Source organism: Bacillus rossius, chromosome 1 (assembly GCF_032445375.1).
Source record: "Bacillus rossius redtenbacheri isolate Brsri chromosome 1, Brsri_v3, whole genome shotgun sequence".
Classification (NCBI taxonomy): domain Eukaryota; kingdom Metazoa; phylum Arthropoda; class Insecta; order Phasmatodea; family Bacillidae; genus Bacillus; species Bacillus rossius.
The window spans coordinates 240,371,436-240,386,449 of NC_086330.1; the positions used below are offsets into that span (position 1 = coordinate 240,371,436).

Here is a 15,014-nt window from a genome sequence, read left to right on the forward strand (position 1 = left end):
TGCCAACTCAATATGGACCGCCCTTGTAGCACAACAAACACACACAGGTAAGCCTTCAGGATAGCTGCTCTGCAAACACGTGCCATTTTCACCAAGAATGGGCCAGCGTAGTCAACCCCTGCCTTTGCGAACGGTTTTACTTGCTGTATTCTCATAGCTGGCAAGTCACCCATTAATGGCTGAATTGAAGATGGTCTTTGCCGGAAACAACGAAGACATTGATGCAGGCAACGGGTGATGGCATTTTTGTCGGGGCCAAAATCCAAAATTGTTCCCGAAGTATACCCTGAAGCGTTCTCACTCCAGGATGGCATGCTATCTCATGATAGTGTTGGATAATGAGGTCTGTCAACGTGTGTGTCTTCGGGAGAAGAAGTGGATGCTTGTGTTCAAAGGGAACGACAGACAGAGACAATCGGCCGCCCACCCTAATCAACCCAGAATCATCAAGGAAGGGAACCAGACTTCTAAGTTGTGGAGTGGTGCAGCGACCCTTCTCTAATGCGTCAATATCATCACGAAAGGACTCTTTCTGTACACGACGAATCCAGAATATCAAGGACTGAGTAAGTTCAGACACGCTGATGTGCCCACACACCCTAGTGGCCTGAGACACGCGACAATTATGAACAAACCGCAGGAAGAAGGTAGTGATTCTCAACAGTTTCGTGAGACGACTATAACGAGACATCAACTGGTCGAGTTCATTGCACTCTGTAAATGTACTCAGCGACACAGTCTTCTGTTCCAGCAACGCAGGATCCACCTCAGCCAATAACGAAGTCCTCAAAGGCCACTGCTCTGGGGGTTTTTTAAGACATGACGGGCCAGTCCACCACAAATGATGCCTGCAAAGTTGATATGGCAGCAGTCCCCGAGATGCGCAGTCAGCTGGATTATCTCCAGATGGTACATGTCTCCACCAAGATGGACGTGTAAGGTCTTGAATCTCGCTAACCCTGTTAGCCACAAAGGTTTTGAGTAGATGAGGAGACGAGTCTATCCAAGCCCACACAATCTGGGAATCTGTCCACGCAGTGACGGATGATATTACAAGATTGTTCTTATAAATCTTTCCCACATGATGAAGCAAACGTGCCAATATTACCGCACCACACAGTTCCAAGCGAGGCAGCAATTGTACCTTGAGTGGTGCTACCTTACCTTTACCCATCAACAAATGAATACTGACCTCACCGTCAGGACCTTGGGCATGCAGGTATACCACTGCAGCGAAGCTCTTCTCAGAGCTATCTGAAAATCCATGGATATCATACCTACAGGCCCTTTGACCCTTAATACACCGAGGAATAACAATAGAGGACAACCGAGGGAGGTCTCGACTGAAGCAACTCCAACGCTCTGCCAGATCAGCAGGGAGACTCGCATCCCAGTCCAAAGTCTTCATCCAAAGGATTTGTATGAAATGCTTTGCAAACATTAGGAGTGGACTGAGCCATTCTAACGGGTCAAAAATCCTGGCAATTGTTGACAATACGGTTCGTTTGGTGATTTGATGTGAACCAATATGCACCGTGTAAGTAAAGGAATCTGAGACTGGGTTCCACTGCAATCCCAGCACCTTAACCACATTCTGGCTGCCGCAATCCAATAGAAATGACTGGGGACTCTCCACTTCCTCCACTGGGAGCCAATCCAGAAGTGCGTTGTGGTTACTGGTGAATTTCCGCAGTTTGAAACCGCCTTTGTTGAGACACATAATTAGTTCCCTTTGCATGGCTAACGCGGAATCAACAGAGTCTGTTCGTGTCACAACATCATCAACATACAAGTCTGACAGCAATACCTTGGACATCACTGGGAATGTTGTCTCTTCATCCTTAGCCAACTGCTGTAATGTACGAAGTGCCAGGTATGGAGCCGATGATACCCCATAAGTAACCGTTTTGAGATGGTAATATTCTACCGGTTCTGTGTCACTGCATCGCCATACAATGCGTTGGTAGTTGTGGTGGTCCGGATGAACCACAATCTGGCGATACATTTGTTTTATATCGCCAGTGAAAACGACTTTATGCGAACGTAAATTTAACAATAAATCCCCTATCTCTTGCTGTAGCTTGGATCCCGTCAACAAGTTATCATTCAATGAAACACCATTAGAGTCCTTAGCAGAAGCATCAAACACGACACGCAATTTGGTGGTGGAACTATCTGGCTTAATGACACAATGGTGTGGAAGATAATATGATTGTGGCGATAACACCTGATCAGGGGGGACTTTCTCCATGTGGCCTGAATCGAGATAATCTTGTATGAATTCGGAATACATGATCCTGAGAGTTGGATTTCCTCATAAACGTCTTTCCAACCCAAATAAACGATGAATGGCTTGGGCTCTAGTATCTCCGAATTCAGGAGGATACTTACGAAATGGCAAGCACACACTGTAACGGCCATCTTCTTGTCGCGTGTGTGTTTTAACAAACAGGTTCTCACAAAGGTCATCCTCAGGTGCAGGATACTTCGTCAGCAGAAAATCCTCGACTTCCCAAAACTTCCTCAAGACAACATCCAATGGCAGTGTCGAGGTAAAAAGTGAGATGCAAAATGATTTTGAATAAGAAGGTACAGGTGCCGCTTTCACCTTTCCCATCAACACCCAACCAAATACGGAGTCCAAGGCCACTGGCGGGCCATCCAACCTGCCTCCTGTCATCAACTCGGGGAACAAATCTGCTCCAATAAGCAAGTCGATAGGGCCCGGAATATCAAAGGATGGATCTGCCAGTCTTAAATGGGATACACCCTTACGCACTTCACTAGACACTTTCACATTTGGCAGGTCACTGGTGATATTTGGTAACACAAAGGCATCTACTGAAAATTGAAGGCTGGCGTTGTCAACCGGCCCAATAATAACAGATGTACGAGCTCTGGCCACATTGACAGGCGTATTAGACAAGCCCTGAACAGGAAGATGAATTCTTTCGCGTTTCAAGTGCATTTTCTGCATTAAACGTTCTGTGATGAAGCTCGCTTGGCTGGCCGTATCCAATAGTGCACGTACAGTTACAGAACCGCCATTTGAGTCGAACACAGTGACTTTTGCAATTGACAGCAAGATGGTGTGATTTGCACAGGGGAGATTCACCACACGTGACGACATGGACGACACAGTGGTTTCTGCAGTTCGGGCTGTGTCGCCATCCTCACCCAAACCTGATTCCTGGTGAGAAACCCTTTCAAAGTGCAACAACGAGTTATGCTTGCTACCGCAGTGTTTGCAAGCTGCTGTCAAGGAGCAGTTTTTAGAGCGGTGTAACCCACCGAGACAATTCAAACATAGATTGTTTTTCTTTACAACACTATAGCGATCATGAGGGTTATATGTAAGGAATTCGGGGCACTTGAACAAGGGGTGGGTGGCACTACAGATACAACAAACTTGAACAGCGCTGAGATGGACCTTGGAAAATGATATGTTTCTTGTGGGCGCAAAACTCCTTTGCTTAGGGCCCTGTGCAAGAGCCTTGGAATGAGAGTAACTGCCTCTTGCACATTGCAATGTTTTTCAAGAAAAGTTACAAACCCATCTAAAGTTGGAAACTCCTGCCCCAAGGTCATTTCCCAATCCACCCTTAATTTAGTATCCAGCCGCTTACTAAGAATCAGGTGCTCCCAGTGCTTCCAGTGCTGAGACATTCTCCGAGATGACTGTGACTAACTGGCGTAATGACCTTGCTGATTCTGCTGACGCAGAAGGTGCTTGCAACAATGCCTCGACATGAGATGACACAATAAGCCGCTTATTATCATAGCGGTTTAGTAACAACTTCCCTGCTACATCAAAATTCGCCTCTGACAACGACAGCGAATGAATCATCCCCAAAGGTTCCCCACCAAGAGCACTCTTCAGATAAGCTAACTTTTCTACTGCCGATAGCCCTGAGTTGTTTGACACCAATGTCTCGAATAAGTTTGAGAAGTTGGACCAATTCTGAGGGATGCCATCAAAACACGGTAGAGCAATCTTAGGTAAGGCTACTTTACACCTACACTTTACACTTGCTACCTGTTCAGCCGTCTTGTCAGTGCTGTTCAGTGACTCTACAGTCGCCATAACCATATAGTAATGCTCCTCCAGCTGAGTCATCCGTTGAAGATGGTCGTCGCTGTTGAAGTCATCCAACATGTCCGCCGCTGCTTCCAACTCGATGAAGTCCGTATCGAAGGCTTGCTTCACCCCCGGTAGGTCGCGCGCGGTGGCAAGAAACAACTTTACTTTACTCGCGTCACTCGCTATTGCCTTCACAAGGTCAAAGGCACGCTTCACACGTCCCTCTGCTAACCGAAGGCGCAGTTGCAGAGCTTTAACATCGGCCATGACGAAACGGTAAGCACCAGTCAAAAGTTCGTCCCGATGATAACAACACTTCAACGAGCAACGCCACTAATGACCTCAACAAAAATTATTATACCACCCAAGTATGGTCGCACGCGCAACAAGGTTAGGTCGCCACACAAGACAAAATAATTACCGCGATATCTCACACAACATGTCGGTAGGTAAATTCCACAAACAATTAAGACTGCACACCAAACGAAGTCCGTTAATTTACAGTTATCACAACCGGCCACGCGGTGCGAACCGCACAACCGAAACGACACCAACGAAACGAATGTACCGGTAAAATCCGGCCCGATTGGACCAATTTTAATGTTGATAAATATATGTGGACTGTATCGAAAAGTTTTTAACCGACGATGCGACATAAATTACACGATAGCAATCGCCCGCACCATTGCGACGTACCGCCATCATGCCGATCCAAACGAAGACTGTCTTTTGTTTCTCACTGCAGGGATGCCACTCTTACGGTTTATGGACGCCAACACTTGCAGTGTTCCAACATGGTGCCAACTGTAGAAAGTTGGGGCGCGGGTAATTTAAACTGTGTCTATCACTTGGCCCAGTACAAGTGCCACAAAGTTAACTCACAACACAGTTCTATATACAAGAGTTCACACTAAGTACCAAACAACCTGGAAACTAGAGGAACGTCTGCAAGAAGCCGTTTTACTAAAAGGGAAAGAGAATTCTATGACAAAAACATCAAGATGATGGTAATAAAGTAGATGTGTGTGTCAACAAACCATTTAAAGACCGTCTAAAAGTGCTGTACTCTGAATGGCTCTTGGCAGGCAACCATGCTCTAGCATCAACAGGCAAAATCAGAAAACCAAGTGTAGCAGTCTTGTGTCAGTGGATTAAGGCTGCATGGGACACAATCTCATCAGAAGTGATCATCAAAGGCTTCAAGAAATGTTGCATTTCTAATGCATTGGAAGGCAGTGAAGATAGTGTCATGTGGGAAGAAGATGCAAATGAAGCTGAAGTCGACAGCAGTGAAGATGACAACAATGAAGATGATGCATCAGCATAATGAAACTAACAGTTACCTACAGTTACAGTATCAGCCATATACATAGGTATGTATTTATTTCTGTTTGTACATGAACTGGTAACAGTATTTCAAAAGTGGTTGTTGAAATCCTTTGTAACATTCATATTTTCAATTTTATATTTAATTTGTTGGCATGTGTTTAATACAATAAAAAATATTTTTCCTGAAAACATGAGGCTGCAGTTTGGGGGGTCGTCTTAGATTCTGGTATATGCGGTATTGTTGTGTGTCAACTCGCTAATTCTGCAAGGTCATTTAACATAGGTCATTTAACATATTAAAATAACTTGAATTTAGTTCTGTCAGTTATTTTAGCACTCTGGCAAACCCAGTTCATGTGTGCTATCCTCTATTGTGCTCATGCTACAAATATGCTGCATGTTGCTGTACTTGATAGGCAGGATATGTTATTACAACTATGTCATTTTTGCAGTAGCTCTGCAGTAGAATCTGTTTAGAATTGGTTCTGTGAATTAAATATTTCTTTTAATGACACTTTTATAACTGCTTTCCAATTATGTGAGCAGTGATTTTTTTCTCCGTATGTCAATACTCCCGTTGATGATTACGTAACAATCACTCCTCACGCAATTGAAAACTCTTTATAAAAATGATGGTAAAAGCTATGTGGAATTCACAACAAATTACTTATAAATGGCTTAATTTTACTTGCAATGATCATGAAAATGAAACCTGTTACAACTAGGGTTTTTAGGATTGTCTTGGAAGATTTGTCAGTGCACCCGTTCCTTATTCTTGGGGAGTATCGTTCTCCTTGAAGAAGCTACTTTCGCAAGGTCCTTGGTCGCTGCCTATTGATTAGCTGGCCATGCTTATCCAGGTGATACACATTATCATCAATATTTCATGGCTCACATACCATTTAATTTACCAAGTATTATTTAACAAGGGACTAGTTGTTAGTGTGGTATAGGGTAAAAGTATTTCACAGATTTCCCATTTATAAAAAAATGAATGAGAGCTAAAGAAAAATATTGTATTAAAACTTTTAGTCACAGTAACAAAATCCAACCCTTCAAGAATGACTAAGATAGCTAGTGGTATTAGTAATTTATGCAATTTATTACTGAATATGTTCTTCAGCAAAACAAATGTAGTCTAGATTTGTTTAACAGATAAAAACATACAAAAAAAAAAGAATGAGTTGTTTTCACAGAAAATCCAGTCCAATATTACCTTCTCTTTCAGCTCTGCCAGTCTGTTCAGTATTGCCCGCTTTATCTGACGATGTTCTTCTATGGTGCTCCTCAATGCTTTCTCCATTCTGTTCAATGGCAGATTTTCATAGCTAGTGGTAGGAATATCACAGCGCAGCTCCTGCAGACCACACAAACTACATATCAACCACCAATGCAGAACTCTGTAGTCCTCGCAGGAATAATTTCAAGGAAAAATAACACACTAGGGTTCATGGAAGGTTTTAGGCTTAAAGTTGGAAAAAATATCAATTTTGTTGGTGAACTTTGAAAAATAATAGAAAATATGTTAATTATCACAGCAGGAAATGCTTCTAACAAAAATTAAAAAGCATTTGGAGCTGAGTAAAATTTATTTTTTAAAAAGTTGTTAAGATAAAAATTGAGGGAGCTACAGCATTTTTCGTAAATGCTTGAAAATGCTTAAAATTAAAGGAAATATTTTGTTGTAAAATTGGTTTTGATCTCTCATAACATGTACCAATGAATGGACAAATCTTCAGAATTTAAAAAAATGTGCAGCAACCAACCCTGGTTGAAATCTTATGGAATGACCCACTAAATATTTATTTACTTCAAGCACTGCAAACTTTTTGTACTATCTAAATAATGTTAAATGTATATGGTATAACATATTAGTACTATAATTTGAGGGAAACAAAAAATAAGCTGCGGATTTCCACAAGAGAACTCTTTAGTAGTATTAACGTTTTAAAAGCACAATACCATAGCATAATTCCTGCCCCTTGCTACTAATAATTTTGTAATTGAGAATGTTATGTTGCTGATGTTCATTTCATGTTTCATAATTAATGTACATATATTCATGTTTCTTCCATTACACAAAGACATTTAAGGTCTTTTGTTTGTGCTTAAATATTAATTATTAATTTTGATTAGGTTTTATATGAAGTTGAATGTAGTTTTTTTTATTTTTTATCATTAATTATTCTCTATTTTGCGTGATGAATTAAAATTAACATATGTATTAAATACATTTTTGAAATTTTAAAGCATCTTCTGGTAAGTGAGGCAGTAACATTAGAGAAAGTTCTAAAAGAAAGGAAGACAGAGACGAGACATGGGCGTGGCACTTGTCAGTAAGTTATTTTTCACGCCTCAAGTTTGTGCGAAAACCCAGTACGTAGGCACATGACTGCGCAGCAATGGACCAGAACTTTTACTGGGCACAGTCTCACCAGCTACTCAGAACGAGCCCTGCTGCGGTGTGATGATACTTTCCAAATTTCAAGGGAACAAATGTTAGAAATGCACTTTCCCTATATGGTCATATGTCTGGTTCTGAATTGTGATTAGTCGGTTGAACCACGGGGTCGCTTCCCTTTGTTTTCACCTTTGTAAGGACAATACCTTTGTTTTTCAACTAGCTGTTGCTCAATTGCCACAGCGTGCAGTCGTTTCGTCAGCAGCTCACGAAATTATCGCATGAAAACCCTATAGTATTTCATGTTAACTTAAAAATTGTCAATATTTGCTAAGTTAATTGGATACGGGTACAGCAAAAACACACTATTTTGATTAATTTTTTAACTCTTGCAAAATCTTATAAAACATAGCATTAGGAAAGTAACCAAATTCGATCTTGGATTTTGCATCAAAATATTATAGACTAAACTCCCTATTATCCGCGGGCAGATGATCCACGCATGCTACGAAAAAAACAGCACATATGTAAATCTGTATTTTATTACAAGTGAGCAAACTTTAAATCTACTGACGAGTGTATTGTGTGCAGTATATAGTAAAATGCCACAGGCCTTCTCTAAATTGTATCCTTGTTACGAAGTAAGTACAGAGCACTTTTATGTTTACATTACTGAAAGTATTGTATGTTAATTATTCAGTAAAATACTAAAATTTTAGCATCATTTAAAATTTTTACTTTTAATTGTAACTTTTACTGTACATAAATTTTTAAGTTGAAATTAATGTTTCCTTTTTTGTTTCCCATTTTCGGCTCTTTTGCGGATTATCCGCGATTTTCACAATCCGCGTTAGCCCTGCCACTTAATTTCGCGGATAATCGGGAGTGTACTGTACCTCGGTTAGGAATTAATTTAGAGTTTGCTTCGCTTGGGAGAACACAGAATATAAGTCACCTCCAGGTATTAACGGTAGCAAAATTAAAATGAATTTTGAAGACTGGCTCAAAGTATCTGAACAATTTGTTGACTTTCCAGAAAATCCATCAACATTTTGTTGACTGTCTCATCGTACTGAGATAGCCTAGCTGCTGATCTTCCATGTAGCTGACCCCCGGCATTGGGACGTTGAGCTGGGGACAAATTTCTAGGTTACCCAGAATACTTGTATTTTGTTTATTTACAATGTTAAGAGTGTACAATCATTATATTTCATACCATCCGGCTTGCAGCTAAAGCAACCAACGAGAAACTTGATCACAAGAGCATTTAACTTATACAAGCCCTTAAATCGGAAGTAGCAGACCATACAGCAAATATGCAAGAATTATTATAAGTAGATAAAGTATTAAAAAATTAATAAGTTGAATGCAAAATAATGCATTTAATTGGTTTTTGAATAAATAAATTTTAGTTAATAAAATTTCCAACATTTTATTGCATACTTTGCTGTTAAAAAACTGTATTTCCTCCCTTGTATTAATTAAGTGAGTTTTAGGAATAAATCTCTGAAAGTACATATAATCTTTATTGAACATTACGACTGTTTAACAGCTAATATTAAAATGGTTAATAATTTCTGTAATAAATGACATATTGTCCATAATTACATATGTTAAAAATAAGTTTGTAACATCACTTTTTATGAAAATTCACAAGGAAAAGGCTTGCGAAACCATGGCTAGGACGATCAAATATTTTACTACAAACTCAGAAATAAATTAAAATTAATATTTTTTTTTTCAAGTTTATATTAGCTACAAATGTGCGTGCATGCAATGCTATGGAAACCCATTCGAGTTGTGTTAGTTTGTGCGTGTGTCAGCAGTGTTCTTCCTTTGGCATCATGTGCTCGGCAGGCTGCGACGAATGCTGCGTGACGGTAGTGAGCAGCATAGTTGCAAACTGGTTCCCCCAACAAGAACATGGTATTGTAAAAGTACTGGGATCTGTATTGATTTTTAAATATTAACTGCCACAATCAAATTTTCTGTCATCTGCAGTGATGAGGTGTTCTAAGCAAACATGCATGTACACAGAGAATTGTATTTGCACTAACATCCCTTCAAACTTAAATTTTCATTATTTAAAACATTCAATTCTTTAAAGGTGTGAAATGCTATTCCAGGCGTAAAACGTGAAATCTTACAATGGGGGATGGAATAATATTGTACCTTTTTTTAGACACTTGAAAAGAAAAGAAATATTAAGAGCTCGAATGCTTGTACAATATGCAGCATTAGGCAGCGAGGGTAACTACTTTGTGCCACACAGTTCGTCCCCTCTTCTTGTGTGTCACGTGACACCATCATGTCAGAGGGTGGGTACCTCAAGTCGTCCATTTACATTTTACAGGAGCTGCAACATTAACCTTTACCCAACCACTAGATTTTAAAACAAAAAATAAATAAATTATTATACACTTTTAATAGTTTTTGTTATAAAAAATAATTTAAAGTTCCTTAATTTCTTTTCTTATAAAAATGTTTTAAAATTATTATTTAAAAAAAAGAAATATTGACAAAAAAAATTAATAGGCATAAATTTTTTTGTGCATTACATGATGGTAATATGACAAACAACCATAGGACTTATATAAATTACAAACTTGATTTAGACACACAGACCTGTTGTCAAATGGCTCAAAGAACTTTCTTGATACATGCACCAATTCACTACTTTCTTCATTAAATGCAATGCTAACGACAAAACACATTAACACTATTTCGCAGGTGTGTACAAACCTGAATATATTGTTTGCATGCTAAGCATTTAAGATATCATGCCAAGACAAACAAAATTTACAATCAGTGATTAATTATATATGAGGAATGTCATATAACTAAAACTTACCTTGGACAGAGATGTTATTTCCTTAAGTGCTTCTTCCACTTTTGATATCAGAATGTTTTTAAGTCCAGTTTCTTCTTTCACCATGTCTTTTAAAAGCAACTGTCAAAAATTAAATCATATATTATTATACAAACTGAAATCAAATAACACTAAAACAATATCATTCAAGACAAACAAAACATTTTAGTTAGTTTATTCTTTCTGGTTATAACTGGTTACAAAACTGCTGTGAAATATTATGAAATGACACTAAATATTTAAATTATTACTTGAAACATACATAGAACTGATTTCCAAAATAACATACAAAATCAAATATGCTTGCATCAAAAATGTAATATATGAAATCTTTTCTTGTTAATGATAATGAAATACAGCAAAAGTTATAAAATCATATTTTTTTACAAACATTTTTAACAGGACTTCTTTGCTTTATCAATGGGAGCCAAGAGTCATCATCAGTAGCTATATTCTTAGCTATGCATAAACTTACCTTAACATGATTCACAACTACGCCACGCCTCTTCTCACATGTTCCCTCATCGTAGCCACAATCCGTCCAAATTCGATGCAGTTCTTCATAGCAGTCACCAACACACCTACTGACTTCATCCTGGTGTTCCCACCTGAATCATCAAAACAATTTATTAAATCTAGCATATGTTTATTGGCACACCCAAACTCTAGAATATCTGATATGCTTACAAACAAGACTATTTTTAAGAGTGCCTACCCGGGGGCATACATGATGTCAGAACCAAAAACTTTTAAGATATCAGAGTGGTGTCTGTTTACAAAAATAATTTAAGATTACACTGAAAGTGAATGATTAGGTCTGCTTTTGTATTTAGTTTTTTAACTGTATTGATACAATATTGAGAATGGCTAAAAACGCTTGATTTCACAATGATTTTTAGGCATGAAACAGCTGGTACAGAATCTTGAAAGCACTAAAGGGACTTGCAAAAACACATTTTTTCACTTCTCTGCCAAATATGGTTACTGCTCAAATTGATAGTGTGCTAGAAGCACCAGCCTGCATTGCTCTTACCATCCTGCCTCACTAAAACAAATGCATCCTGTTAACTAAGGCTTTAACGTCTTGCAGAAAATGAAATCATTATACATAACACATGACAATACAGAACATTGATATTCGTGAAGGAATCCACCATGTCCCATCCACCCATTGCCTGAAGTGAGTTCGGGAAACCAATGGGACTCGAACCCGGGTCTTTTGAAACACTGCATCACCTTGCTCCATGAACACGACTGTTCCAACAAAGTGCAGCTGCCAGAAAGAACACCACTCCAGCTTGGTAACAACAGGTACAAATTATCTTATTTGTGACACAAAGAACTACAAGCTATAGCACTATCTTGAAAACTCATAGGTAATGATCAAATACATGTAACCCATGTTCACAGACTAATTAAACAATGGTTTCAAACATTTAAGCACCACAAAAATATCTACATAAATCTAACAATTGTATCTCTCAGAATCTATAGCAATATTATTATTATTTATCTTTAAAATGTATATATGAGGATCATTCAATAAGTAACAAGACAAATCGATGTAGTTCAAAACGGGTTTATTTAAAAAATGTGAAACTTTTAAAAATTTTAAGTTGGCATCCTTGCAATAACTTTTGATAAGATTTTGTAACCATAACCTATAAATCAGTCAGTTCAAGATATCAAGTCTGATTGAGAATTGTACCGTGGAAGAACAAAGTGCTGTGATTAGATTTTTAATTGCGGAAGGTGTTAAAGGTAGTGAGAGCCATTCAAGGATGTTAAAAGTGAAAGAGAACAATTGTTTAAACTGTTTTAAAAGTGTTTTAAAAGTGACTGCAAAGGTATCGGTGACGGGCAACGAAATGGCCGACCAGTCGAAGTTAACACTTGCTCCTTTGAATCTCGCATTGACACGATATTCCGAGACAACAGAAGAATCACTGTTGAAATTATAGCTGCAAAAGTGTCTGCAATTGTTGAAACTGTCCATAACATCATTCAAAATAAACTACAATACAAGAAAACCTCCGCGAGATGGGTGTCGAGACAACTTACAGACACCCACAAAGAAACGAGGTTTAAAAACAGTGAACAGTTCCACTGAGAATGAAGTATCGATTTATGCCCATGAAAAAAAACTTTAGATAGTAAGATAGTTAAGTGTAATTATAAGTAAACAATTTGAACCACACAGAATGTTTACGTTCGCAGGTTTGGATGTGTAAGTAGAAACTTCTGGGCAGATGGGTGCCTCACATATTGTGCACACTTTTGTAATTTGTAGTTTTATCTGAGACAATATAAACAGAATTAATTTAAGAAAATATTTTTTCCAGCACCATTGCAAAAAAAAAACAGGACTAAATCTGCAGTGTCATTAAGTGATAATATTCACAACTATCTTCTCAGGTTTTACAAATGTGACTAGTTGCGCTGACGTGGACCGGGGCTACGCCCTCCCTGAGCCCGATGTGCCTCACGCCGTCGCCACACCTCTCCTCCCACCCCTTCCCTCTGTTTCAAACCTCCCGCCCCGTGTGCGTGTGAGCCTTGGCCCTGCAAGAGGCAGTAGCTTCAGTGCCACGTTCCCGTAAAAACTTAATTAAAATAATAATTAATTGTAATGTAAACCTTTTATATTCATTTTTTTAAATTCCTAAGTGTTTATGTTTTAAGTTTTAGTTAGTAAGGACGGTGCAACGCCTCAGGCGGGCAACCCCGGAACTACCCACAACTACTTTTTTGAACTTTAACGAATAAATTAAAAATAAGTTAAGTTTGGTAATGATAAATCACTGCGGTCAGTTTTTTCTTAGTGTTTAAGAGGGTTTTTCAAGGTTAATATGTGACCAGGTAGATACCTGGTAACATAACGGGAACTTAACGCTTCCCGGCGGCCATGATGCCCTGGCCTCGTCAGTCAGCTTCCGTTCGCCGCCCGGGGTAGAAGGCCTGCGCGCGCCTCGTCGACTTCAATATTTTAGTTTCACTGATCTGGTAACATCCGTCGCTCCGTAATTTTTTTTAAACCTTTTTTCTTTTCCTCCAGGTCTACCCCGGGAGGATGGTTCTTTAACGTAATTATTTAAATCCAGTTGGATATTTTATTTCTTTGTACGTAACAAACTTTTGAGGCCAGGCCACGAGGTGACCTGGTCAGCCTTTAAGCCGGTGTAATATTCCTGTTGCCATGTTATTTCAGTGTATCAGTGAATAACTCTTTTCACATAATTATTTATGTAACATTTTATTTCCTTGTGCCGCTCTACATCAATAAAGAGCTTTCCCTAGACTTCTGAGAGTTTCACTGAGCAGCCGTGTGCGTAATCTTCTGAGTCCCGAGGCGTGTGTGACGCCTTAAGAGCCCACTAGTGCTACTGCGCAAAGGGGGAGTCGAGCCTAGTCCCCACACGGGTCACGTCACGGCCCCGAGCCAGGAGTCTACGGCCGGGTCCACGTGCCCCTACACGTGGTGGCGCCCAAGTTACGCAATTTCAGTCTATCCGAAACCCCCGCCCCCCCCCCCCCCCACACACACACACACACACACACGACAGCGCAATAAGAAAAGTTCTCACACTACATATGCAAGCAGAGAACTGATTCAACGTTAACAATACATCATTCGTTGCAACAAATTTGGGTGTTGTCCAATGAAAGTTGGAAATTCAACTAGACGAGATGGCAAGGCAGCTACGACTCATCTAAAAAATAAAACCATATTAATTTTTAGTGAGAGAGAATAGCTCATAGTATGACCAATGACTGGTTAAAATGTTGGTGTAGGTTGAGTGGTATTTTCTGAAGTAGCTAGATGTTTGAAGAGCTAAGTAATAGTAATTAAAAAAAAGGACTGGTTAAGATTGTAAGATTGTTAAAATGTATGAATTTTCATTAAACTTTAGTTTTTTATAACATTAGATTTTGGAAAATTTGGTACTAGCTGAAAATGTCTTTGAAATCAAGGAAAATTTTGTGGTTCCTAAGAATTTAACTAGTGAAAATTAATGGAAAATTACTAAAACCATTAGTAATTTATATTTTCCTGACTTTCCCTGACAAATTTTATTTTACATAAGTTACATATTTTTGCAATTTCCTAAAAGAAAGAGAAATTCCTACTTCTACCATACCCACAAATGGCCTAGTTCTCTCCACTTTCTTTATTCTAAACAGAACCTTGCATACATAATTTTATAGTGAGTATGATTATAAAATAAAACACAATCTTGAGAAAAAAAAATGGCTGAACAGTCTGGGTGATGGCAAACTGTAAAATGAAATGTTACCCTCAAATTACCTACTCTCACACAAGATTTCCCATGACT

The 15,014-nt window shown here is 38.8% G+C and overlaps 1 protein-coding gene across 3 annotated transcripts in view; it reads right to left on the bottom strand.

Moving 5' to 3' along the window:
- LOC134527406 (protein regulator of cytokinesis 1-like) overlaps positions 1 to 15,014 on the bottom strand; it is a 165,303-nt gene that overhangs the window by 137,866 nt on the left and 12,423 nt on the right. For all 3 annotated transcript variants that reach the window (XM_063360069.1, XM_063360071.1, XM_063360072.1), the window contains exons 2-4: positions 11,156 to 11,288; positions 10,663 to 10,761; positions 6,627 to 6,767 (exon numbers count right to left, since the gene is read on the bottom strand). In XM_063360069.1, the coding sequence (XP_063216139.1) occupies positions 6,627 to 6,767; positions 10,663 to 10,761; positions 11,156 to 11,288 (373 nt within the window). The remainder of the gene's footprint in view (positions 1 to 6,626; positions 6,768 to 10,662; positions 10,762 to 11,155; positions 11,289 to 15,014) is intronic.